We start from the raw sequence: 26,025 nt of genomic DNA, 5'->3' as shown, positions 1-26,025 counted from the left end.
TCTAATTCTGCATCTAATTATGCCTGTGGTGTCAGTTTTAGGAGGCTGCTTGTATGCAGTATGTTACAAATATAATCTACAGGAGTGAGTGAGTGATCTTTATGTAGTACAAGCCCACAACTTATTTCATGATCCTTTATACCAACTGATTTTCCTAAACTTCCAGAAAGAACGCAAACTATTGCAAAATAAAAGACTAGATTTGGATGCAGCAAAAACCAGACTGAAGAAGGCAAAAGTTGCAGAAGCTAGAGCTGCAGTAAGTAGAATGATCTTTTCATTAAAAAACAAGAAATTCACCATAACTCTCCACATTTGGGTCTCAAACATAGACAATTCTGGCCCTATGCAAATTGTAATCACTTATGCTAGAAGCCAGACACTTTTTTTATATATAAAAAAATATTTTTTTGGTGGTTTGATTGTTTACTAGAAGTGTGGGAGCATAAGTAGACTAGTTTGGAGCCTTCAGAAGGCTCAGCCTTGCCCTATGCCAAATATTCTTGTCTTTTTTTCTTTGAAATGGCTTGTCACACATTTTACATAATTTCAGGGAACTTATCACATCTTTATACCTTTTTACATATTAACAGCTACAAGTCCTGTTACCTTAGATATTAGTTTGCTAGGGCCAGTGTAGCAGATACACATTTTACCAAACATAAAAATCCCAGGAACAACCATTTCCAAAACATTTAAGTGGCCTCATTCATCTTAGTTTTATCTCAAGTTATGTTGTGATTTGCTTACATGCATTATTAGATTTTTGTTAGTTGGGGGAGGCAATTAATCTGCTGATTTATTCAGAGGAACAAATTACTTGCTGATCATTACTACAGGACTAGTAATAGAAAAATTCTTTTCTTGTAAACATTTATCTGTCAGTGTTTCATTGGTGGTAGATCATGAGACTTCCTACTTCTTAGGGTACATCCACATTGCAAATTATGGTGTAATACCTGTATTAGCTTTAATTTAGCTAGCATGGATAACAATAGCAGTAAAGATGTGGTGCACAGACCTTGGTGTGGGCTAGCAACCAGAATACATACCCACTCCCACTGGGAGGTGCACTTGACCTGGGGCAGCTAGCCTGCACTGAAGCTCATGACATCACGTCTTCTGTGCTAAAGCTAGCACAGGTATGCCTACCTGCATTTTATAAAGTACACCTCAGTTTGTGATGTAATTAAAGGTACATCTACATTACCATCTTGCTTGCCTATACTTCAATTCCAAATCCACTTTAGTGGCTGATAACTCAAACTAAGAACATTTTAATGCTGTTCTTCTTGAACACTGGGTTTCAAGCTTCCAGAGTGTGCCCAAAGGGGCCTCTAAAGTCTTACTGTGCAGTTGGTAGTGAATGTTCAGAGTAGAAGCCAGAAGATCAAGAGGGGGTGAAGAAGTGTAAAGGGATTGGTTCAGGATACCATGGATCATTCTTTATTTCTGAGGGATGTTTATCTGGCTTGATAGCTGTAGTGAATGTCTGAGTCAGTAGCGCACACTTTCATTGAGGGTTTTAGTGCTCATCTTTGTGGTAGCCTCAGGTCTTATTTTAAATGTTCTCTGTTCTGTAAAAGAAAATGAAACAAATGCAGATGGAGTAACATGTAACTTTAATCTCTTCATAAGTCATGCACCATTATGTTTGATAGCTAAATGAAGTAGCCCAGAGCAGTATTTAAGATGGCTGAATAAAACTACTTGAATTAAACCAGCAACTGTTTGGATTTCTAGGTATGCTTCACCACTTGCTTAGTTCAATCTTGCAGTGTTTTAACTATTCTGTGTTCTGTAACATGTTGTTCACCTATAGTAATAACAGTGTAACCTGGTTTTGTCTCTGTCTATGCACTAAAGCAACTAAACACCTCTCAGCCCGAAGAAAATAACATTATGGTAAATGTCTCTTACATGCTCAACTTGCTGCATGTAAAATGGCTAAAGGTTTGTTGGCCTTCTGTGTTCATACATTCTTTTACAAAGTGTTTCCTCTTGCTATCCATCTCTAATGGCCTTAATTGTCATATCAAATATTTGGAATGGAGAACAGAATCAATATTCCAATTTCTTAGAGTCCTTACTTTATATTTAAAAAAAAAAAAGCGGGGGGGAGTGCTAGACAAATGACTCATGGCTCTGTATTGTTAAATTGTCCTTGTCAGACTGTATCCAATAATCTAAAGTGTACAATACTATAGTCTTGTTTCCACAACTTTACTGATGTCAGAAAGCTTAATGTACCAATTTGAAATTTTTTTACTATTGAAAAATTAAGTGCAATTGTGGGAAAACAACTGAAATGCATTATTTGGCTTTCCCCATAGTTTTTTGTACAGGGCCATTTCAGGGTAACTGCACCTCACACTACTTTATGGTGCCCTTGAGGACACCCCAAACCAGTCAAAAGCATTACAGAGAACATGTCATAAAATAGTGTCATAAACACAAGTTAAATTTACCAGGGATTACCCATCATCCAGTGTGTCTGTACATGCTTTGGTTCAGAGTTCTATCCACAGTCAGTGCAGGTTGACCTTTCATACTGTTTTCTGGGGGGAGAAGGATGTTTGCTCACCTCTTGAACCCAGTCCAAGCCAGTATATATAATTGTCTGTGTCGTATTTCTATGGATTTGCATTAATTACCTCCTAATGATTCCAGATTTCACAGTAAACCCACCCAGTGAACCAGGAACACAGATATATACACACATGCACACAGATATGTATTGATATAACAGTCTGAGCAACCTGTTTGCCCATAGCATCTGATTAGACTCCAGATGTTGTTTGAATTATCATAATAAATAATCTCAACATCATAATCTTTGTAGTTTCCATGCTATCAGGGTCTCATCTCTATCACAGTTGGAATAAACTGTAAATCTAAATATTTTAGGGACTCTTTCTTGTCTTTTGATATCAAACTAATTGTACAAACAATTGAAACTATGAATATTGCAATATGATCACTGGGCTAATTTAGAAATAACAATTGTAAGATACTTGTTGCAAAGATTTGCAGATCCTTTCTCAGCCTGGAAAATATTTACACAGTTTTTAGACCAGAGTGTTAGCATACTAGTCAAAATTACTTCTGTAGAACATGCACAATATTCTATGATGGTTCCTCATTCTGGTGGCGTTGTCCTCGGTTTGTACAGCATCTGGTACAATCTGGCATTGATTTTCAGTGGGGCCTGTAATACAAATCAACACTGAAGTGTTAAAGGTTCCATTGCTGATGAACAGTGAATCGTTAAACCAAAAATATCTTACCTCTAGTTATAAAACTAATGAAGTCTTGGGTCATAATTGTATGTTTTAACCACAACTTTGACGGTGTTAGGATGGCTTTCCAAAAAACTTCTAATTTCAACATCATAAACTAGAGAAAAGCTGCATTGTGAGGAAGACTCCTGTTGTAGCTGTATTAAGTTTAATATTAACTTATTATTGAGATGTCACAATAGAATTTTAATCAATTGTCCAGTTTACTGAAATTGTCCAATTTATTGCAAATCCTTGTGGAGGCCGCAACCAATAATGGAATTAAGATGGCAAGAGAAATCGCTTGTCTCAATTTCACGGTTTTATATTAACATAGTTTTGTCTAGTAGGCTCTTGTGAAGGGAGAGCATTTCTTTCAGTTGATCAATATTTCAACCTTAGTGAACCTTAAAGTATCCATAACTAAATTAAAAATCTTTTATTTATAACTTGCAATAAGTAATTTAGGTTGTTGTCTAGTTTGTATCCATTTTCCAAGTAGTTACATATTTTACATTTTAAGAGCTTCATGTTTTACGGACAAGTTCCCAATTTGGAGAATTTTTGGATTTTCATCACTTCTGCTCTGTAGAGTATCCACTTAAGTTTATAATAGCTCTATAACCTCACATAATGTACGTAATATAGTGCTATAGGTATGCAGTTTAAACTGGAATTCTTTATTTTGTTTAAAGAATGCATTACATTTTCTTGACTGAACATAGTTCATAGCAAAGGCCTTCATATGGGTGCAATGAGTCACAGTTGTCCACTCTTTAAAAACTTTACATCTTCGTGGGGGGATGCAGGGGCAGAATTATTAAAGAACACACAAGTATGGCTTTACTGTGTTAAAACCACTCTCTGCTGTTCTAAATGTCTGCTGTTCTAAATGTCTGTCTTAACTCTTAATGCTGACAAGATTTGGGCAGAGGAAGTGACAAAAGTAAGTAAACAGTTCAGAAACTGCAGCATTATGACACAATTACTTGTTTGGTACAGTGTAATAAAGAGTGTTTGGTGTTCTTGTAGTTAGTACACTGCTGGCAGTCATTCTGCTGTATTGCATTAACTATTTAGCCTCTTGTAGAGATTTTCAGATACCAGTAGTGAAGTGAGGTACATCGTCAGGGTAGTGCTTAGGAATAAACTTGGAATTTGAAGAAATACTGTTTCTAAGTAACCATTGCCACCATGTGACATTCTGGTGGCAAGATATAATATAAGACTGTAAGCCTGCAAGTAACAAGACAGTAGGGCTTCTCTTACAAAAGTTAATTTCTTAGGATAGTATCTTATTGCAAACACATAACAGTAACAAATTGCATTGTAGATTTTTTTCTGAAGGATTTTGTGAGACCATTAAAAGACAGACTTTCAACTGTCAGCCTCCTAGTACTCAAATGGGGAACTGATACTGCTGAAGTAGTAAGCTCATCTGAAGCAGGGTGAAAAAAGGAGAAGCAGTGCTAGCCTTAGGACTCTTGGGTGGGCCTGCAAAACAACTAATTGCCTGCAAATGGAATGGAATGCAGGACAAAACCATAGGTTGACAAGATGATACTTTGAGATGTCACTTGACTTACCAGAGGCTTGTGTCTGCCTTCTGTTGGATTTTAGCGCACACACAGTGCTATCATAAACACTATCAAACTGGTTCCCCTTTCTTTTCGTATGGCAAAACTAAGAAGCGAAGTCTGAGAGCTGGGAGTAGAACATCAGAGCTTGTTGCCAAATCATGCTGTTCCATACTATTGAGCTACCATTCTGTGACAGGAGCTACAAGCAGCTCTCTGGGGGAAGCTGGAGACTAGTCATAGTGCAGTTGGCAGCAGCCTGAATGGCATTCCATCACCCAACTAGCAGAGAAGTGGTCTACTCTAGAGAGCTGTCTTGCATTCCAAAAGCCAATTCTGGGGGACTGAGTTATGTGTATCTAAGGAAAAATCCAGTGGCAACTTTTCAATGCTAGCTATTGGCTTATTTGTTTTCAAATCTTAACAGAGAGGCTAGAAACTCTGAATGCCTTATTAGGTTTATAAAGTACCTATCTATTGCTGTAAGTGCTGTCGGGTTTAAAAAATGAAAAAGTAATAAAACCAGAGACCACCCAGTCAAATCCTCCAACCTATAGCTCATGCCTCCTTCCGAAGGCTCAGTAACTGATCTAAATGCATTTAGGTTGATCTGTCTTCCCCTTTATTGAAAGCCTGGGGATGGAGGGGAGTCTGATTCATAACCTAATCTCTGAATCAAACCGTAACTTCTGTTTTGAAATAGCTTATCATTAGAAATAGATCTCCAGTGTTGCTTTTAAGACTCTAGATGGTGGAGAATCACTTAACCATTAGAACAACTAATCTTATGGATATAATTGCCTTGAAATAAATCACAAATTTTCTTATTTTTTTTTTTTTTTAAGTTTGCATTGGTCTCGCTTCAGTTTTAACCATTGGATCTAGTTATGCCTGCTAGCTTAGCCTGTCAAATCTTTCCCATTTAGGTAGGCATGTGTAGATGGTGATTGTCACCCTTAACTTTCTCTAGAGTGAACTTAAATAGACTGAACTTCTTTGGTCTCTTACTGCAAGGCATGATTTCCAGACCTTGAATTAGTCTTGTAGCTCTTCTGCATCCTTTGCAATTAACCTTCTTTTTTGAAGTGTGGCCTGCACTGGACGCACTATACTCCGAGTCAGCTGGTTATCTATAATAAGCTTTTCAGCCCAGAAGGCTTACAAATCCATGGTCTGAACTGAGGTGGAGAGCAGGTATCACATCAAGGGCTCTTCATGGCAAGACAGCGCCAGTCACCTGCTACTTCCTATTCAAACAGGAGGTTTCACTGACTCTGATTGCAGTTCTACACTGAGGGACAGGGTAGCCTAGATTTACATTTCAAGGCTCTTTCCTTAACCCTTCTCAAAAACAGGGGTGATAAGGTTACAAGTTGCGTGAACTCAGAATGTCAGTTGTGCATGTATACAAGTTTTACCCCAGGGATATAAATGGTATGCCATAATGCTACACTTGAATCAGCAGCAGTGGAGAAAGGGGATGAGGCAATGCGTGGGAAGATCAGGAAACTAGAGATCTTGGAGCATGCCATCGCAACCACCAATTCAAGGAACCCTCTGCATATAGCAAGTAAGCTTGACTTAAAAAGCAGTAGCGCTTCCAAAGGCCCTTCTGTCTGGTGAACTAATTCAGTGTGCACCTGTTTAACACACAGTTGTATAACTTCTTATTTTGTCTTTTATGAACTTGGTATGGGAAGGAATCTGCTTTATTTTCTCTGCTATCATTAAAGTAGATACTTTAATGAAACACTGCAGAGGGCAAATTATCAGCCTTGCTACAGCTTCATATCTGCATGTGTTTAAACACATCACCTGAAATTTACTGCAAGTTGAAGTACCAAAAACTAACTTTTTTGTAAAAACTCAAGACAGTTAACTAGTTTTCCCATCCAGTGGGAAGCTATGTGTAGAGTGCAAAAGCAGGAAATGGAACTCTTCCTTTTTTTTGTCTTTCAATCTTCCCACCTCTCCCCTGCAAAAAAAACAAAACACAAACACCAAAGCAAAACACACACAAACCGTCCTATTTTCCTTCCTGTTCTTACCCAGCTCTTTCCAAATGGCAGGCCATGAGTTCATTGTGCTGGTGAAGTCCTGACTTCTGAAGCAATAAGCGTCAACATGTCAGGCAAAAGAATTTATAGTAAATGTCTCTGCCATTTTCTCTGAAAGTAAAACTGCTTGTTTGGGGGGGAGAGGGAGGAGTAAGCTAGCTTGTCCTGAAAGACTTCTGACAGAACAAGTTCTAGTGGACCCATGCTGTCCATTTGGTACACTCTCTGCACAAAGTTTGGAAAGTTAATATGAATTCGCTTGTGTGCTAAATATCACTGTATACTTCATTCTCCACAGCTTTTTCATGGTCTTTCAAGCAATTTCAAAAGTGGCTGTAAAAACTTAACCCAGAAACATTTTAGTTCCATAATTTTTTTGTGCATATTCCTTTGAATCACTTTTGTGTTCCCATGGAACTATCCATAGTAGAATAAGCAGAAGTATAGACTTAGGTAAAAAGTCCTGTGCAATTTGGGTGGTATTGGTTGCTCAGAACAGCATGAAATTAAGAATGACTTGTTCTTGTGTTAAATGAGGCCCTCTATCGTTACTAGATCATTTCAGACTTGTTCTAAAATTGCTAATAACTGTAGGCTAACTGGCAACATGAGAGCAATCCAGGAATTTGAAAGATTTGTAAAAATAAATATTAGTGTTATATATGAAGTCTTAAAGATGTTCTGCTGTTGGTGGCCTAATTCATTTTCTAGTCTAGCAGAGAAGTTAAAACATCAGACTGTGGGACTAAATCTAAATTTCATTTTCTCCTTCAAGATCTTAATTTTGAGGCACCCATAGATCTGGATAGGTAGATCAAACATCAGACATAAAGCTTGGTGACTAATAAAGCATTCTGTTAAAATTTTGCCAAAAAGTCTCATATTTGCAACTATTTGAAAACACTAAGTAGCTGTAATCTATTTAGTATTGTAGAGCATGAAAGCAAAATTGGGCCCTAATCCTGCAAACACCTAAACATGTGCTTTATTGCATGCATATGAATGGTCCCATTGAAGTCCATGGAACCACTTAGATGCATAAAGTTAAGCACCTGTCTGTGTTTATAGGGTCAAGGCCTTCCCATAGAAACTGTAATCAGTGTTTTAAGCTGTGCTGTACAAACTTCTAATAAGTTTCTACTTTTCAGTCTGAACAGGAAGTACGAATAACTCAGAGTGAATTTGACCGTCAAGCAGAGATTACCAGACTACTGCTGGAAGGCATCAGCAGTACACATGTGAGTATCTAAATTGAAGAAAATGAATAAAATTGAGACCCTCTAAAATAACTACAGGAAGTTGCTTGGAAAAACTTTTAAAATGCTAATTTTCCTTAACACCTTAAAATGTGTTACACAATACATACCCGTTTGAATCTCAACTTCTAAGCTGTAGTTACTGTCCAGCTAACTTAACTCTGGTCTCCCCAGGGCCCTAGGCGCCCAAAGGGTCTTCTTACTTTCCTCTAAGCTGCTGTGATCCCCACCACCACCAGACCCACCCTGTGTTGAGGCTACACATTACAAAATTACTGTATATTACAGTAACTCTTTAATTGGGCAGAGAATTAAGAATGGTGGGCATCATACAAGTATCCTATCTCTCAGGCCTGAAAATGTTGTTTCTAGAGCACTAACATCCCAATTATCTTGTGAGTCTGGGTCCTGAATTTGTGTCGTCCCCCGTCCCCTCCCCAGTTCAGGGTTGCCACTGATGCTAAGCTACCAAGCCAGCCTTTTTAATGCAGGTATAGTATTCTTCATATGCACTAAAAATTTGAAACCTTCATTATATTATAGGCACATCATCTTCGCTGTCTGAATGATTTTGTTGAAGCTCAGATGACCTATTATGCACAATGTTACCAATATATGTTGGACCTCCAGAAACAACTTGGAAGGTAATAAAACTGCAAAAGCTTTTTTATAGTTACAGCTTTGTGTAAGGACTTGTTTAGAGGTAGGAAAACTTGCACTGTTGTAACTACATTAATGTAGCGATAATGCTGCAAACCTCTAATGCAGATGTGCTGCACTGGTGCAAAACAGGGTTTGTACCAGTGTAACTATGATGATGATGTTGTTGCACCAGTGGAGCAAAATCCCAAACCTGTAGATAGAGCCAATGCTGTGAAGCATAACGTGAGACGGAGACTTTGCGGAGTCTATAATTAACGTGATCACTTCTGGTAGAGATCTAGAGGATTCCTAGCAGTATACTGCTAATTATTCTACTGTGTTGGTAATGTTTCATGCTAGCAAACAGCTGTCAAAAAGTGTTGACATGCAAGACCTTAAGATGATTTGAGAACAGGGGTGTTCTCCGAAGTTAGAGCAGATTACCAGTAAAGCAATTTACTATGGGGAGAAATACATTTCATAATATGAGAAGCTTGGTGGGGAAATTAATAGTAGCAACTGAGTAGGTAGACTACTTTCCTAGAGTCTGGATAGCTTAAGCTTTTTTTAAAAAGCAAGTGGAAGAAACCATCTGTTGCCTAAAAGACTCTTTAATTTGATGTGCTCTGAATTCTAAAATACTAAAATGCTTTAAAGAATCGTACTGTATGCTGATAGATTCTGTACATTCCCTACAGCTCCCTCTTTCAAACCCTTTGTCCCAATCAGGATTTTTCTGAAACTATGGTGTATGCCAGACCCCTTTATTAAATGGAGAGCAAGCTTTCTGGAATCAGTGTCCATGTGGAGGTTTTATAATTATTCGGGAATAGCTATTTTGGAGTATTTCAAGGTGTAGACAAGCCATAATTGGATAATTTCTATTAACAACTACTTCTTTACTAGAAGAAAAGATTCTCTTTTGCAGCCACTTGTAAATTGCAAGCTGCTTTATCTAGAACTCTTAACACACCTGCTGAAACACATTCTAAGATGTACCCAGTGGCTGGAATTTTTTGGGGGGGATGTTGGTGGTGGTAACTGAATTTTACCATTTTACCATTAACTTGCCTTATCAAAACAAACCTAGAAATAACTGGCATTTGAAACTAGTATCCTTTAAAATTTGAAGCAGTGTTATAATTTGCACTAACTCATTTATAAGTTTTGTTATGTTGTTGGATTCTAAATGCGTATGTTGTATGGGGGCTTCTAAAACAAGCCCAAAACATACATACAGTAGAATCTTAAAGTTACCAACTGACTAGTCAACCACACATCTCATTTGGAACTGGAAGTATGCAATCAGGCAGCAGCAGAGACCAAAAAAAACAAATACAGTACAGCACTGTTAAATGTAAACTTTAAAAGGAAAAAAAAAAAAAGGAACGTTAAAGATTTGACAAGGTAAGGAAACTTTCTGTGCTTGTTTCATTTAAATTAAGATGGTTAAAAGCAGAATTTTTCTTCTGCATAGTAAAGTTTTCAAACTGTATTAAGTCAATTTACAGTTGTAAACTTTTGAAAGAACCATAATGTTCTGTTCAGTTACGAACAACCTACATTCCCAAGGTATTCATAACTCTGAGGCTCTATTATGAGGCGTTCTATTTCTCTATATAGATAAGGAATGGATAAGCTTTGCCTTAATGAGAGGGAGAGTGTAGTAGCTATAGCAGGAAAAACTTAATACTCCGGGGTCTTTTCTTGACTTATCACTACCTTGTCACTTAAGCCCTCTGCCTCATTTCTTCCACTTATAAAGTGCTTGTGCTAGTTATGAACAAGTTAAGAGGTATAGTATCTGTAAAACACATTGAGAGCCTCCATGAAAGATGGTACACTAGTATAAATTAAGTAACTTGTATACAACACATACCGCAGAATCAAAAATTGAAGAGAAGCTACATGAGAATAAGAGCATGGATTTCTCAATATCTTAAATTTTTATGATAAGTCAAATGAAGTGTTTTTGGAAGACTGTTCTGAGTATCAGCAAATGACAAGAGTACAGACTTCAAGAACTAGGTTGATAATCTACAGAAAGCAAATAGGATTTGCTTTAAACATAGTAGTTTTAACCTAAAGAAGATTGTTCCTCTTAACTAATTTCTTTGCCTAGGCATGTAAAAGTGCTTTTATTTTTAGCATATTTTTACAAAATGCCTATGTTCTTGGAAGTATGTCAGTGTGGTCTTGAAACTTGGCCTTAACTCTATCTCCATAATCCTGCCGATGCTCAGTCTATGGCTGGAAAGTCTCACAAACTGCCCTATGAAACTTGCATCTGCTACTCCTGTGGGGATTTTGCAGAAAACAGCAGGGAAGCAAAGGGAAGCCGCCGGGAACGGACTACCATGGGTACAGTTTTTGGGGGCTGAAGGCTGCTTCCTGGATCCCAGTGCTAGTTATGCTCCCCTTCTGTGTGCTAGGAGCCTTCCTGTTTTTTGTGCAACAATGAATGCCTACAGTGGGGCTGGGTAAGAGGAGGGAAGGGGGTGAGGTGAAGAAGCAGTGGGGAAGGAAGAGAGGATGGAATAGGGCAAGGGGAGAGGAATGTGGGAGTGAGGGGGAAGGAGCTGGAGAAGACAAGGGGATAGGGGAAGCAGGAGCCCGGCATGCAGCATCCCCTCAGCAGCAGCTGGGGCTCCCCTGTTAAGTAGGCCCATTGTCAGGGTGAATGTTCAAGCCCTACCCCCGGACTCCTCTGACAAGCCCCCTACACCTGGACCCCCACCCCACTGAACCCCAACTAGCTGCACCTGGACATCAAGCCCCACTCCCCCAGCATTCACACCCTACCACTGAGCCCCCCACACTCAGACCCACTCCCGTTGAGCCCCTTTTCCCTACACCCAAACCCCCCTGCTGATCCCCAGCTGTCTTCACCTGGATCCCCTGCAGAGTCCCCTTGCTCCTTCACCTGGAACCTTCCTCCCCTCCCCCACCTATGAGCCCCTGTACATCCAGATCTCCCACTGAGCCGCCTGCACCCAGATTGCCCCGCACAGAAACCTCTCACCACACACCTGGATCCCTCCACACAAAGTCCTCCACGCTTAGATCCTGTTGGGCTAAGCCTGTCCACCCACACCTGGTGCAGAGGGGCGGGGCCCTGGGGTGTTTCTGAGGCAGGCCCAGCCCTTGCACTGTGTCAGGATCAGGTGCAGCTGTACTGCCAAGTCCCAGTACCAGGGAAGGTGGGGGCTTCAGGGTGATATCCCACCTCAGTGCAGCCAGTGGCCTGTGCTCCTCCTGCTGGAGCCACGTTTATTTATTGACAAACAAAATTTGAAGAATTTTAAATTTTTTTGGCACAGAACTACCACAGGAGTAATCTACATGACTTAAAACTATAGTGGTGGTTAAACCAATTCCTGTCCTTCCTGCTATATATCTTGGACAAGGAAGTCTCGATTGTACTAGTCATGGAGCGTGACAGGACAGTTTCTTGAGTTGCACTTTTCACACTGGATAGGGCCGTACATTTGTAAATAGATGAGGCATAGCTGCTGATTGCTCAGAGTAGGTGGATGAAGAGGATATGTCAATCACTGGGCTTGTGTACTAGCTGAGTGACCACTGGAGTGCTGTCAGATATAGGCAACAGCCAGACTTTCTGCAGAAGCAGGCTGCCAAGCAAGAAGAGCAGATGTCCTAGCTTATTTTCTATGTTGATTGAGGAGATGAAATTATGTTCTTGTTTGGGTATGTAGTTACTCTGGGGTTTGCAGCCAGTATATGCAAGTTCCAGCTTGAATTGTGAGATGCTGATGGTAAGACCCCAGCTCTTAATTTTACTTGAAATCCCATGAATGCTATTCTGTTGTGGAATAAAGTAGGCAGGGTAAGGGTGAAGTCTCTTCCCCACATCGGGAGAGTGAAAGGGGTAGCACCAGTGGGGTTTCCAGCCTGTGTAGGAGGACTGATATGGGGGGGGGGGGGGAGAAACTGGGGATCTGCAGCAAGATGTCTGAGCAAGAGTGGCTGGAACACTTTGTACATAGACTGTATGGGAGGGTGGTTGGGGGAGGGTATGTGAGGGTGTGGGGCAGAGTGAAAGTGGGGTTTGCACAACAATGGCTTCCTGTGGGGGGGGGGGGGGAGGGTGCGGGGTGTGTGTGTGTGTTTTTAATAGGCAATATATTCTCTTGTCAGAGGAATTGCCCGAGTTGTAAGTATTCCTGTTCATGTCCAATAGCTGGATGTTTTATTTGTGAAACTGATAAAACCTATCATTTATGAATAATGCTTAGTAGCTAGCTGAATCAGCTATAATGGTTCTGCTTGTGAAATCCATGAATCAAAGGTGATTCCCATTTGGGGTGTTGACAGATGCTACTGGCATGAAGAGAACTACACTTCAGACTTCAAGGAAGTAATAAGCTCTCACAATGTGTAGTGCCGGTTAGACAGTTGGTAGGAAAGGTCATAGGGTCATATAATTGAAACTCTTACTATAGTGATGAAGACTTGCTTGCATGTGTGTTGAAATAATTCAGTCAGTGGTCATCTTGTTTTTCCACAGCTTTCCATCTACCTTCCTCTCTAACAATAATCAGTCTTCCTCGACCCCCGCGCCAAGTGTTTCTGCTTCCTCAGTCTTGGCTTCTGCCTCTGCTTCATTGCCTTCAGTAAGCAATTCCATAAATACTTCAGGCTTCAGTGAACTGAAAGCATCAAGTGGCAGCAGGAAAGCCAGAGTTCTCTATGATTATGATGCTGCAAACAGCAGTGAACTATCCCTTCTTGCAGATGAGGTAAGAGGTTTTTTTCTAAATAGCATAGTAATTTAAAACCAGTATACTCATGACTAACAAGTTTAAATGTCTTAAATACTATTTTAGGTAACATATGTATTCAACATAGAAATAGTGATTTAAGTATTCTGGAGTGGAAGCTAGAAACCTCTCCGTGTAACCTAATGCAGTAGCTCTCAACCTTTCCAGACTACTGTACCCTTTCTGGAGTCTGATTTTTCTTGCATACCCCAGGTTTCACTTCACTTAAAAACTACTTGCTTACAAAATCCGACACAAAAATACAAAAGTGTCACTGCACACTATTACTGAAAAATTGCTTATGGTCTCATTTTTACCATATAATTATAAAATAAATCAATTGGAACATAAATATTGTACTTTCGTTTCAGTGTATAGTATATAGAGCAGTATAAACAAGTCATTGTGTGTATGAAATTTTAGTTTGTACTGACTTAGCTGTTGCTTTTTCTGTAGCCTGTTGTAAAACAGGCAAATATCTAGTTGAGTTGATGTATCCCCTGGAAGACCTCTGTGTACCCCTAGGGGTCTGTGTACCCCTAGGGGTCTGTGTACCCCTAGGGGTCTGTGTACCCCTAGGGGTCTGTGTACCCCTAGGGGTCTGTGTACCCCTAGGGGTCTGTGTACCCCTGGTTGAGACCCACTGATCTAATGTATCAGAATTTCACTGTCACTGAAGTGCCCGGTACTTGCATATCCAAATATCATAAAATGGGGATAACTTCTGTGAGGCAGGCACAGTAAGTGTTATCTTATGAGTTAAGCAGTTGGGGTTCAATTCTGCCATCCCTTTTCATGTTATATAGTACCTCCCTCCATTAGTACCCATTGGTGTTACCATTGTAATGACTGAGTCATTAAATTCTGCTTAGGTTACACGCAAGGATGAGTGCAGAAGCACAGAGACTTGATTTCAGCAGAGAACCTGGAAAGAAATGGCACAATTAGGCTTTTTATTTGACAATAAAATCTATTAGAAAGTGCTAATTAGCATTATAGGCTGGGATATTAATGCAGCAGGGCACAGATTATCCAACAACTTCTTGGGAATGCATTGGAGATTTTTTTATTACAGAAGGTGGAGAATGGAGCTAGGACAGAGGCTATTACGGGTTTGATTCTGACAAATGGGGAGTAATTAATTGAGAATCTGAAGGTGGAAGACAACTTGGGTGAAAGTGATCATGAAACGATAGTTCATGATTCTAGGGAATGGTAAGAGGGGAAAACAGCAGAATAAAGACAATGGACTTCAAGATGGCAAACTCAGAGAATTGGTAGGTAAAATCCAAAAGGAAACAAGTCTATGTGGGGAGGCAGTTTGAGAGTTGGCAGCTTTTTAAAAAGACATTATTAACGGCATGAGAGCAAGCAATATCAATGTGTAGGTAAGATAGGAAGTATGGTAAGAGGCCATCCTGGCTTAATCAATTAATCTTCAATGACCTGGAACTCAAAAAGAGCCATATAAATAGTGGAAACTTACAAAGGATGAATACAAAAAAAACCCCACAAGCATGTAGGGACAAAGTTAGAAAAGCCAAGGAACAAAATGAGATTAAACTAGGTAGATTAAACTATAAAGGGTAACAAAAAAGCATTTTACAAATACATGTGAAGCAAGAGGAAGATCAGGGACAAGGTAGGCCCATTACTCAATGAGGAGGGAAAGACAATAACAGAAAACGCAGCAATGGCTGAAGTACTAAATGCTTTTTTTGTTTTTTCACCAAAAAAGTTAGTAGTCATCAGACAAACATAAAGGCCATCAATGTAAATGGAATAGGATCTCAGGTTAAATAGGAAATGAACAAGGTAAGAATTACTTAGGTCTGGTCTACAGTATGGACCTATATCAGTGAAAAATCCACACCCCAGAGCAATGTAGTTATACTGATGTAACCTCCCATGTAGACAGCGCTATATCGGCAGGCGAGCTTCTCCTCTTGGGGAAGTGGACTAACTATGCTGACGGGAGAGCTCTCTCCCGTTGGCTTAGTGACTTCATTCAAGCACTAGAGCTGTGTTGATGAAGCTGCACCAATGCAGCGTTTTAAGTGTAGACATGCCTTTAGACAAGTTAGAAGTCTTCAAGTCAGCAGGGCCTGATGAAATACATCCTAGGATACTTAAGGAGCTAGCTGAAGAGATCTCTGAGCCATTAGCTATTATCTTTGAGAACTTATGAAGGATGGGAGAGAGTCTGAGGACTGGATAAGGGCAAATAAAATACCTATGTATTAAAAGGGGGAATAAGGACAACCCAGGGAATTAGACCAGTCAGTTTAACTTCACTACACAGAAAGATAATGGAGCAAATAAACAACTTGTAAGCACCTATAATAAAATGGATTTGTCAAGAACAAATTATGCAAATCAAGCTAATATCCTCCTTTGACAGGATAAGACTTGTGGATAGGGGGAGGTAGCAGATGTCATCTACTTTAGTAAAGCTTTTGATACTGTCTCATAGTCGTCTCATAAGCTAGAGAAATATAGCCTACATGAACCTACTATAACAGGGGTGGGCAAACTTTTTGGCCCAAGGGTCACATCTGGGTGGGGAAATTTTATGTAGGGCCATGAATATAGGGTTGGGGTGTGGAAGGGAGTGCGGCATGCAGGAGGGCGCTCAGGGCAGGGGGTAGGTGTGCAGGCTCCGGCCCAGCACCTCTTACCTAAGGCAGGCTGCCTGCCTGTCCTGGCCCCGCGCCGTTCCCGCAAGTGGCCAGCATATCCGGCAGTGGCTCCTAGGGTGGGGTAGGGCAGGTGGCTCCGCTGCATGCTGCCCTCACCTGTGGGCACCACCCCCGAAGCTCCCATTGGCCAGGGTTTCCTGGGCTCCCGCAGGGATGTGGTGCTGGTCGCTTCTGGGAGCGGCGTGGGGCCAGGGCAGGCAGGGAGCCTGCCTTAGCCCTGCTGCACCACGGGGCTGGCAATCCCGCGGGCCAGATTGAAAGTCCTGATGGGCCAGATCCAGCCCGCGGGCCATAGTTTGCCCTCCCCTGTGCTATAAGTAGGTACACAACTGGCTGGAAAACCATACTCAGAGTAGTTATCAATGGCTCACAGTCAAGCTGGAAGGGCATATCGAGAGGGGTCCTTCAGGGATCTGTTCTGGGTCCAATTCTGTTGAATATCTTCATAAATTATTTGGATAATGCCACAGAGAGCACACTTATAAAATTGAAAGCTGAGAGGGGTTGCAAGCGCTTTGGATAACCAGATTAGAATTCAAAATGATCTGGACAAACTGGAGAAATGGTCTGAATTAAATAGGATGAAATTCAGTAAGGACTAATTCAAAGTACTACACTTACAAAGGAATAAGCAGTTGCACAAATACAAAATGGGAAATGACTGCCTAGAAAGAAGGAATGCAGAAAAGGTTCTGGGGGTTTTCATGGATCACAAACTAAATATGGGTTAACAAAGTAACACTGTTGCAAAAAGAGCAAACATCATTCTGGGATGTATTAGCAGAAGTGTTGTTAGCGTGCATGATAAATAAATCTACCACTCTGCTTACCACTGATAAGGCCTCAACTGGAGTATTGTCCAGTTCTGGTGCCACATTTATGGAAGGATATGGACAAACTGAGGAAAGTTCAGACAATAACAAAAATGATTAAAGGTTTAGAAAACATGACCTGTGAGGAAAGATTGGAGAAAAAAAAAAAAAAATTGGGTTTGTTTAGTCTGGAAAAGAGAAGACAGATGGGACAGAAGTTTTCAAGTGCGTATAGGTTGTTCTTTATTGTCAGGAATATTTATTCTAGGTCAAATGTTAATGGTGTATTTTTGTTTTTAGGTGATCACAGTATACAGTGTCCCTGGTATGGATTCAGACTGGCTGATGGGTGAAAGGGGGAATCAGAAGGGCAAAGTGCCTATTACTTACTTAGAACTGCTAAACTAAATGGCTGGCTTGAATAAAGATTGCCAGTTACGGTGACACCATATTTATATACAATTAACTTTATATAAAGCAGGTTTAAGTGTCTTCCATGATATTGTCTTAAGGGATAAGAATACCAGTCATCAGAAACCGGCTCTTCTGCCAGTATTGTTGCATGGTAAATACTTTGTTCAGATTTAATTTGTGTTTAAAGCTTTTATTTCATGTGCCAAGAATGTTTCCTACAGAATTGTTTCTACTGAAGTTTTCACTAATACCAAGCTTCTACTTTTGAGTAATCTAGACTGAAAGCAGGAGGCACTGTTTTCTACTGAATTTTTCATTAATGGCAAGCTGCTTTCCTCACATAAAATAAATTTATTGTGAATTGATATCAGTCTGACTCCAGTTATTTGCTCAGCATAGTGAATAGCCAAAAACCAGGGTTAATACTTTAAAAATGAAACTATATTTGTCTCTAGTTCTCCAACATGGCATATTGAATAGGAACTTGTTAACATTTGTGGCTAACAATTAATGATAAAATTAAAATGAATTTTAAAATAAATTGAGTTCCTAGTTGAAAAGCCAAGGTTTTATTTTTATTTTTTTTATTTATTTTTATGTATAATATTTTAAAAAATTAACAGTTCCAGAAAACCCTGCTTGGTGTTTCTGTTTTTCCTCGTGCCAAAGCTTTAATAAAGCAAACACATGAACCAACCCAAACTTTCCAACTGGCTTACTGCAGTCTACTCAAAGAAACAGCCAAGCACCAGGAAAATACTAGATATTCATTCCATTGAATATAAATGTCACAGGAAGCATCAGAAATGTTTGCAATTTTACTTGCGTTCATCTGTTTGCATTTGCTATAAGTAAGAAAGGATAGTACTGAGGTCTTGGGAGCAGAAAATGACCCAATGATTTAACCATAACTTCCACTGATGACATTGACCACAGAACACAAGCCAGTGTCAATTTATGCTATTTTTAATTGTCCCTTTCATGAAACGAACGCATTTTGCATCAGATGTGGTTTTAAGTTCAAGGTCACATATAGGCAAAGGTTGGCAATTCACTAATTTACTCTTACGCTTAGTGTTTATTAATACTAACTTCAAACTAATCAAAGGACTTAATTGACTTTTCAGTAAGTTGTCAGTTGCATCTTATTGAGATGCACCAACATATTGCTGCCACAGAGCAGCCTCGCTCTTGAAAAGGATAATGGGGATCTAATGAAACGTCATTTATTAAATAGTGAAAGTAGATAAAATGTCTGGAGATGATCAAAACTAACTCTTAACAATGTATATGTAAAGGAAACCCAGAACTTGTGTCGGAACATGCAAGAGATCTTCTGAGGGCCTAACACAACTGTGATGGGCTAGAATAGATAGCCAAACAGTTGAACTCCATATTATTATTTATTTATTTTAAGAGCAGAGGTAAAAACAGAGCTGCATTTGTTTTGTTTTTGTAGATAATAAGACTCTTCCTTACTACTACTCTGCCAAACTGTTACCATTGTATCACTAAAGGTGACTTGGTGCACTCTGAACAGAAGGGGAGGATGGGAGGAATACACAGACATTAACGCTTGTTCAGAAGCAGAACACAACTTCATTGCAATTAAGCTAAGAATTAATTTGCAGAAACAGCCCCTGGTGCCCCCTTAATTTTCTTGACCACTGATCTTTATGCTGAACTCCTTTGGAGTGGGCTTGTGACTGACAGTTGACCCAACAAAGGTGAAAAGTGCCCCAGTCATGTTGAAGGGCTCAACCTTCTTGCATCTCGCCACCCGCTGTGTCTTATACGTATACCTTCTGGTGGCATCAGCTTTTCCTGCTCCTGCTCCTGCCCACTCTTACTTCCTAGAATGTTATTACTGTGGCCACGGGGAGCCACAATGAACAGCTCTTTTAGTGTTACAGTTCGGAACTAGAGTTACCATTTAGACCTTCCTTTGAATAAAATACTCAATATTATGTGGAATATGTTTTAGACATACCTATAATTTATGTCTACACTGGCTTCTGGACACATGTCCCCTTACGTGCTTGTGCCAGAACCCTGCTTCCATCTGCACCTAAATCTCAGAAACACAGGCTTCCAGGCATGTATGAGGCAAGAACACTAGCACTCCTGAGGGGTGTGGGTATGATCATGCCTTGGAGTGTGGTGTGGCATGGCCCCCTACCCATGCCAGTATGTCGTGTGGATGAGGGTAAGGTGTATACACTGAATTAATTAGTCTTCTAGCCCCTTTCCCACAATGCATTGCACTTTCTTGCCTGACTCTCTAACCAAATCTACAAAGGTTCAACACACACACACACACACACACGGAATATGCAAGAGCAGCTGCCTGGTCAGCTGAGCATGCTCGGGTGCTGCTAAATCTGTGATTGAAGTTCACCATCCTCCACGGCCTCTCCCACAACACCAGGAACTTACACGTGTACCGGGAGGTTCTGGAGAGTTAGTGCGAGTGGGCATTTGCTGCACCGTGGCCCAGGGCCAGGAATGGATAAAGCACTTGACGCTCCAGTAACAGAGGTCAAAAAACTCTGGCAGTTACTGTGGAAGGGGTCCTGCAACATATCCCTTCTTCAAGGAGCTGAACCAGGTGCTCTCCCCAGCTCCAAGTACTGAGCTGGAGGTGATGCATGACCCCCTCCTCAACCCTGCTGGCTTTGTCATCTGGTGGGATGCTAATGGAGGCAAGGTCGTAGAGGCAGCAGGAACTATGGAGAAGGAGAGGAGCACATTATTCCACACCCCTACCTGGAAGAGCCAGTTCAGCAAGCCCCTCCTGAGGAGTCATAGAAGGACCCTGAGACTCAGTAGGATCCAGAACCCAACACTGGTAAGTTAAAACCTGGCTCTCCTGGGCAACATGCTTCCTCTTTCTCTGGGACTCCATGCATGATTGGAAGCCTCCCCCCTTCCCGTACATGCCTTGAAGTCTGTGTTTCTGGGGTTTAGATGCAGATGGTAGGGGAGTTCTGGCATAAACATGTGAGTGACCTGTGTACAGAAGCCAGTGTCGATATATGTCCAAGGGACATGTTCCCCCACCCCACAGCTCCCAGTGGTCGCCAACCAAGACACAACTGCTGTTCTCTGGATGAAGGGGTTGCATTTCCTGATGTTCCCAAACTAGTCCCTGCAACAGGTGAGCACTTGAAGTGGTTCACTCTCACTTCTATGCAAGTTCTGTCTGCTAGCTTAGACTATAGTCTCTTTCCATTTGAATTATCTCCCAGTTCTGTGAGCATATGTTGGCAAATGTTTGGTGCAGCAGAAACTCCAGCTAGTTCTTAAGATTCAACAGCAGTGTAATTGGGCTTGGTCCACCTTCATGGCTTCCAAAGCCTCTCTATTAAGCAATTATGTAAAGAGTTGAAAAGTTGTACAAACTTCTCTTTTGCATAGATTGCTGGATCCCCACCTCAGGACAGTTAAGCCACCTTCTCTCTTCCCCCGTGCCCCACCCGCCACAAACTCTCCAGTCTGGTACTTCCAAAACTATGTTCTCCAACAGACGGCCAGTCTGAGGAGAGAAAATGGAGAACTCTTAATGTTGTCCCTGAAATAAATGCCCCCCACCAACCCAATCACACACTTTCAAGGCATTACACTTTTAAAAACCATTAGTTCATGCTACCTACCATTTTCAGAAGGTGCTCCTTTCTCGGTCTGTAAAAGGCATCTGAATGAAACAATGGCATTCCTCAGATGCTGTAAAATGCCCATATCTTGGCCTTCCACCGCAAAGTTGTGGGAGGGTTTCATACCCGCTTTCAAAGGAAAGCTGCTCTTGAAATTGTAGTTGCAGTACATTTGGCTGAGGAGACTGCACCTATTCTGTGCAGGGACAGTAGGGCCAGATGGAGAAAGTTACTTGAGGACCTGCTCCCTGGGCTTGACAGGGAGAGCTCAGAGCAGTTTGACTTTGAGGGAATGGGAGCGAAAGGCTATGGAGTGGAAGCAACAGACTGTAGAGTGGGAGGAATGTTTTCTCAAAGGCAGGAGGGATTAATGGTCCAGTTCCTGGAGCAGGACTTTTGGTTCAAGGAATGGGAGCTTGCCCCAAAGGACCCAGGAGTATGTCCTGTTGTAGTCCCTGTTACAAGTGGTGGTGGAACAGATTTGGGTCCTGCTTGCCACAATAGCTGCTGCCAGTATCTGAGAGCTGGCACCTCCTCCTGCATTTGCAGCTCACTGTGCTGCTACGGTGGAGGACTCCCCTCCCCCACCTCCATGATGGAGGAGCGGCCTCAGGACTCCAGGCTCAACACCCTGCACAAGTACCCAAAACCCCTCATGGGGGAGATCTGTGACAGTGCAGCAGAGGGATGAGCCTGAGACTGTGCCTGAAGGACACATGTCTGTCCCCCCCCCCGAATGCCATGCTGGAGATGCCCTTCTTTATGTCCCCTGCCCCCCACCTCAAATGTTTTCGACAGCTGTTCCCCAACCCCTCCTTGTCCAGGGGAAAGGGAGGTCAAGGCCAAGGAGACTGGGTCATAGGCAGTGAAGTTTTAATGTACTTCAGGGAGTCTGATTTGTTTTTCTTTTTAAAGTTCAGAGTTATGCTACATGCACTAGTTTCAATAAATGTTTGTTTCCTTTACTTATGTGCAGCCCCTTCATTTGGGCTATAAGAGGGTACATTTTTGTCCTGTCTCCCGCTTTGGTTTTGGGCCCCACCAGTCTGTGCCTTAAGTTGTGTAATTGCCCGGGACAGAGAAGTGCAAGGTCCTATCTGTCCCTCCCAGAACTTCCAGTCAGTCCACCCTGACCCTCATCTAGGTATGTGAATATAAATAAGCTGGAGATGTGCTGAAAGTACAATGTGCATGGAAATAAGTTAACTTTGTTAACGGGAGTCTGGGAGAAGAAAGAGTGGATAAACTTCCCTATGCATTTGACAAAACAGAATAGGAAAAACAGTGATGTAACTGTGCCATCATGCACATGTCCTGTCCTGTGCCCACTCTGTCCCAAAGTATTCACCTTCAGTCTCACATGTTACAAAATGCACAGCATGCCACAATAATGGGAATGGCATTGGCCACACTGGAATCCAACCAGGTGTGTCAGGATCACCAATGAGCCTTCATCCATCCTAAGATGAGTTCCACTCCTATCCTGAAGCTGCTTAGTGTGAAGTTGTATTCTAATTTTTGCCAGGTTGTTGATGTCAGGGTAGGGTTTCGTTAGCCAGGGTAGGAGTGATTTAGACAGGGTCCCACAGAGTGATCCTGGGCACAGAAACATATCATTTCTGGGGAAATAAAGTCCTTTCCTTCCCCTTCAAGTACAGTTCCAATCTCCTCAGCACCCTGGTGTCATGAACCCTGCCTGTGTGTCTGTTGTTACTGTCCATGAACCTGTCTTTGTGGTCTACTAGAGCTTGAATGAGGACCCTTTCTGATTGATGTACTCCCTCACTTTTGGTGGACAAAGTACGTGGGGGTGAGTGCCATTGATAGCCTCCTTGCAGTTTAAGAACATAAGAACAGCCATACTGGATTAGACCAAAAGTCCATCTAGCCCAGTATCCTATCTTCCAACAGTGGCCAATGCCAGGTGCCCCAGAGGGAATGAACAGAACAGGTTATCATCAAGTGATCCACCCCTGTTGCTCATTCCCAGCTTCTGGCAAACAGAGGTTAGGGACACCAGCCCTGCCCATCCTGGCTAATAGCCATTGATGGACCTATCCTCCATGAATTTATCTAGTTCTTTTTTGAACCCTGTTATAGTCTTGGCCTTCACAACATCCTCTGGCAAGGAGTTCCACAGGTTGACTCTGCATTGTGTGAAGAAATATTTCCTTTTGTTTGTTTTAAATCTGCTGCTTATTAACTTCATTTGGTGGCCCCTAGTTCTTGTGTTATGAAAAGTAGTAAATAACACTTCATTATTTACTTTCTCCACACCAGTCAGGACCTTATAGACCTCTATCACATCCCCCTTAGTCGTCTCTTTTCCAAGCTGAAAAGTTCCAGTTTTATTAATCTCTCCTCGTATGGAAGCCATTCCATATCCCTAATAATTTTTTTTGTCCTTTTCTGAACCTTTTCCAAATCAAATATATCTTTTTTTGAGATGGGGCGACCACATCTGCATGCAGTATTCAAGATGTGGGTGTACCATGGATTTATATAGAGGCAATATGATATTTTCTATCTTATTATCTATCCCTTTCTTAATAATTCCTGGGATTCTATTCGCTTTTTTGATTGCCACTGCACATTGAGTGGATGTTTTCAGAGAAACACCATTGTCTGGAAACCAGCAATAACTTCCATAACTTTGGCAGCTACCCATGGGTAGATGAGTGTTGATAGTTTCGCAAATCTGCGTTACCATGAGCCTGACAGTGGACTTCCCTATCTTAAAGTGGTTTGTGACTGACTGGTAGCTGTCTGGCATTGCCAGCTTCCAGAGGGCAATAACCACCTGCTGCTGCTGCCCCAGTATGCATCTCTGGAACCATGTGTTCTGCTGCTCTAGGGTTGGGGCTGGCTCCTCACAGAGGTCCAGGAATGTCTGCTGCTTCATTGTCAAGTTCCGGAGTCACTGGTGGTCATTCCAGGTTTCGAAGACTGTGGCCCCACCACACTCTGCTGGTTTTTGTGGTCCAGAAGCAGCAGTCCATCATGGATATACAAAAAAAGAAAAGGAGGACTTGTGGCACCTTAGAGACCAACAAATTTATTTGAGCATAAGCTTTCGTGAGCTACAGCTCACTTACAGTCACAACACTGGCCCTCTCCTTGCATCTCTGTGTCATAGGGCGTTGGTGGATCAGTCACCGTCCCAGTCACCTGTCTCTGGCTTGTGAGAGAGATTTGACCCAGGATTCTCAATTGTCGCAGACTGCAATATACACACATTTGTCCAGCAAGAAGGGCAGGAGCAGAACCACATCATTGATTACTTGTTTCATGTCTTCCAAGTTGGACAGGAGAGAGGGGTGAGTGGGAGCTGCCATTGCCAGATTTGTGAAGGCTCCTGCAATACCCAGCAAGGTAGATCCTAGGACGTCTCCTGTGACTCACTGAACCTGGGGATACCACCCCTGAAATGCTAACGCTAACCTTGTGTACCAAAGAAGGCAGCGTGGATGTGGATATACCCAGGTACAAATTGTATAGCCGTGGCTAGCACAGCCTGTTTGGACACTTGTCGGGGGGAGCATACAGATGTGTGGACGTGTATCCGGACGCCAGTGTAGACATAGCCTATATGCTGCATAAACACCAATTCTGAAAAGATTGCTACCTTCTTGTTCTCTAGAAGTCTTGCTGAATCCTATAGCTTCATTTCACAATAGTTCATTATCTTTGACCTTCTGACCATTTGATCATCCTGAGAAAAATGTGCAGTCAGAGGTTGCCTCAGTATGAACATTCCCATGGGGTGCAGGGGTGGGGTGTCCGAAAGTAAAGCCCTACTAGTTGAGGTTAGTGGAGGGAGAGCCGGAGATCTATCAGGTTTCTAAATTTAGTTGTGCGTTTCCATCTTCCTTCACGTTCTTGGTTTGACACATTTGATGTAATAAAGGCATAATAAATTAATTGTCAAACTAAGGTGTGATTAGCAATGACCCAAATGAATAATTCAATACTGAAATGAACCATGAGGACCATATATGTTTCTATAATAACGTATAAGCAGTATTTAATGCCAGACTGATATGTGAGGAAGCTGAAATAATTTTGTAGTTCTTTCTTTATTTTCACATGAATTATAGAACACACACAAACTTGTACTATTGAGGTATTTTATGAAGCATTATTCATCTCTCAGCCAATTATATTAGTTTTTTATGCTATGCATTCTAATTAGGATGTAGGTACAATAGACCTGTGCCACAGGAAAACACTGTCTAAACACTTCAGCTGTACATTAGTCCTAAGTAAATGCACCCCACCAGGCTTTCTGAGCAGAAGTTCTATGTGGGATGTGCTTCTGAGATGCTTCAGTAAATTGAGGCCATACTCTGGGCCATAACCAGGCAAAAATCAAACTCACTGAAAATTTCCAAACATTTGGGACCAGTATTGTAACGTGGAAACACATCGTCTATTTTTAAATAACTGGCATCTTCTTTTGGAAGCCTGTTGCTAAACAGTGGCTTACCCTATGTCTGGTAAGCACGTTAGAGAGACAACTTTTGTTTAAGGAATAGCTTATCTTGGACCATGTACCTATGGGTACAAAACCTTGTTTTCCATTGCAACTTCCATTTTGTTTCCCTGACACTTCTATGTGGCTCTCATTGTTCACTTTTCCTCCTTCCAAGGTAAGCCTTGTTCGCACTGTCCTTTACATTAGAAATCTGTTGGTCCTCCATTAATGTTCTACTTCATAGGACAGTGGTTTTCAACCTTTTTTCATTTGCAGACCCTTAAAAAATTTCAAATGGTGTGGACCCTTTTGGAAATTCAACCTGTGGTCTGCAGGCCCCTACCATAGAAGTCAGACTGAAAACTGTCTAAACCGAATTCAA

General features: G+C 41.4%; 1 protein-coding gene across 5 annotated transcripts in view; it reads left to right on the top strand.

Moving 5' to 3' along the window:
* Nucleotides 1–17,881, top strand: part of SH3GLB1 (SH3 domain containing GRB2 like, endophilin B1) — a 33,266-nt gene extending 15,385 nt beyond the window's left edge. For 2 of the 5 annotated variants that reach the window (XM_043553158.1, XM_043553160.1), the window contains 7 exons: nucleotides 167–259; nucleotides 1,867–1,953; nucleotides 4,201–4,224; nucleotides 8,061–8,150; nucleotides 8,712–8,812; nucleotides 13,339–13,570; nucleotides 17,403–17,881. In XM_043553158.1, the coding sequence (XP_043409093.1) occupies nucleotides 167–259; nucleotides 1,867–1,953; nucleotides 4,201–4,224; nucleotides 8,061–8,150; nucleotides 8,712–8,812; nucleotides 13,339–13,570; nucleotides 17,403–17,510 (735 nt within the window). In that variant the 3' untranslated portion in view covers nucleotides 17,511–17,881. The remainder of the gene's footprint in view (nucleotides 1–166; nucleotides 260–1,866; nucleotides 1,954–4,200; nucleotides 4,225–8,060; nucleotides 8,151–8,711; nucleotides 8,813–13,338; nucleotides 13,571–17,402) is intronic. The other 3 variants (XM_043553159.1, XM_037906976.2, XM_037906977.2) reach the window with 3 other exon arrangements.
* Nucleotides 17,882–26,025: the final 8,144 nt, after the last annotated feature.

Source organism: Chelonia mydas, chromosome 8, assembly GCF_015237465.2.
Source record: "Chelonia mydas isolate rCheMyd1 chromosome 8, rCheMyd1.pri.v2, whole genome shotgun sequence".
In the NCBI taxonomy this organism is placed as follows: Eukaryota; Metazoa; Chordata; order Testudines; family Cheloniidae; genus Chelonia; species Chelonia mydas.
Note: the sequence above shows the minus strand (reverse complement) of the source record. Positions and strands in the feature narration are given on the sequence as shown.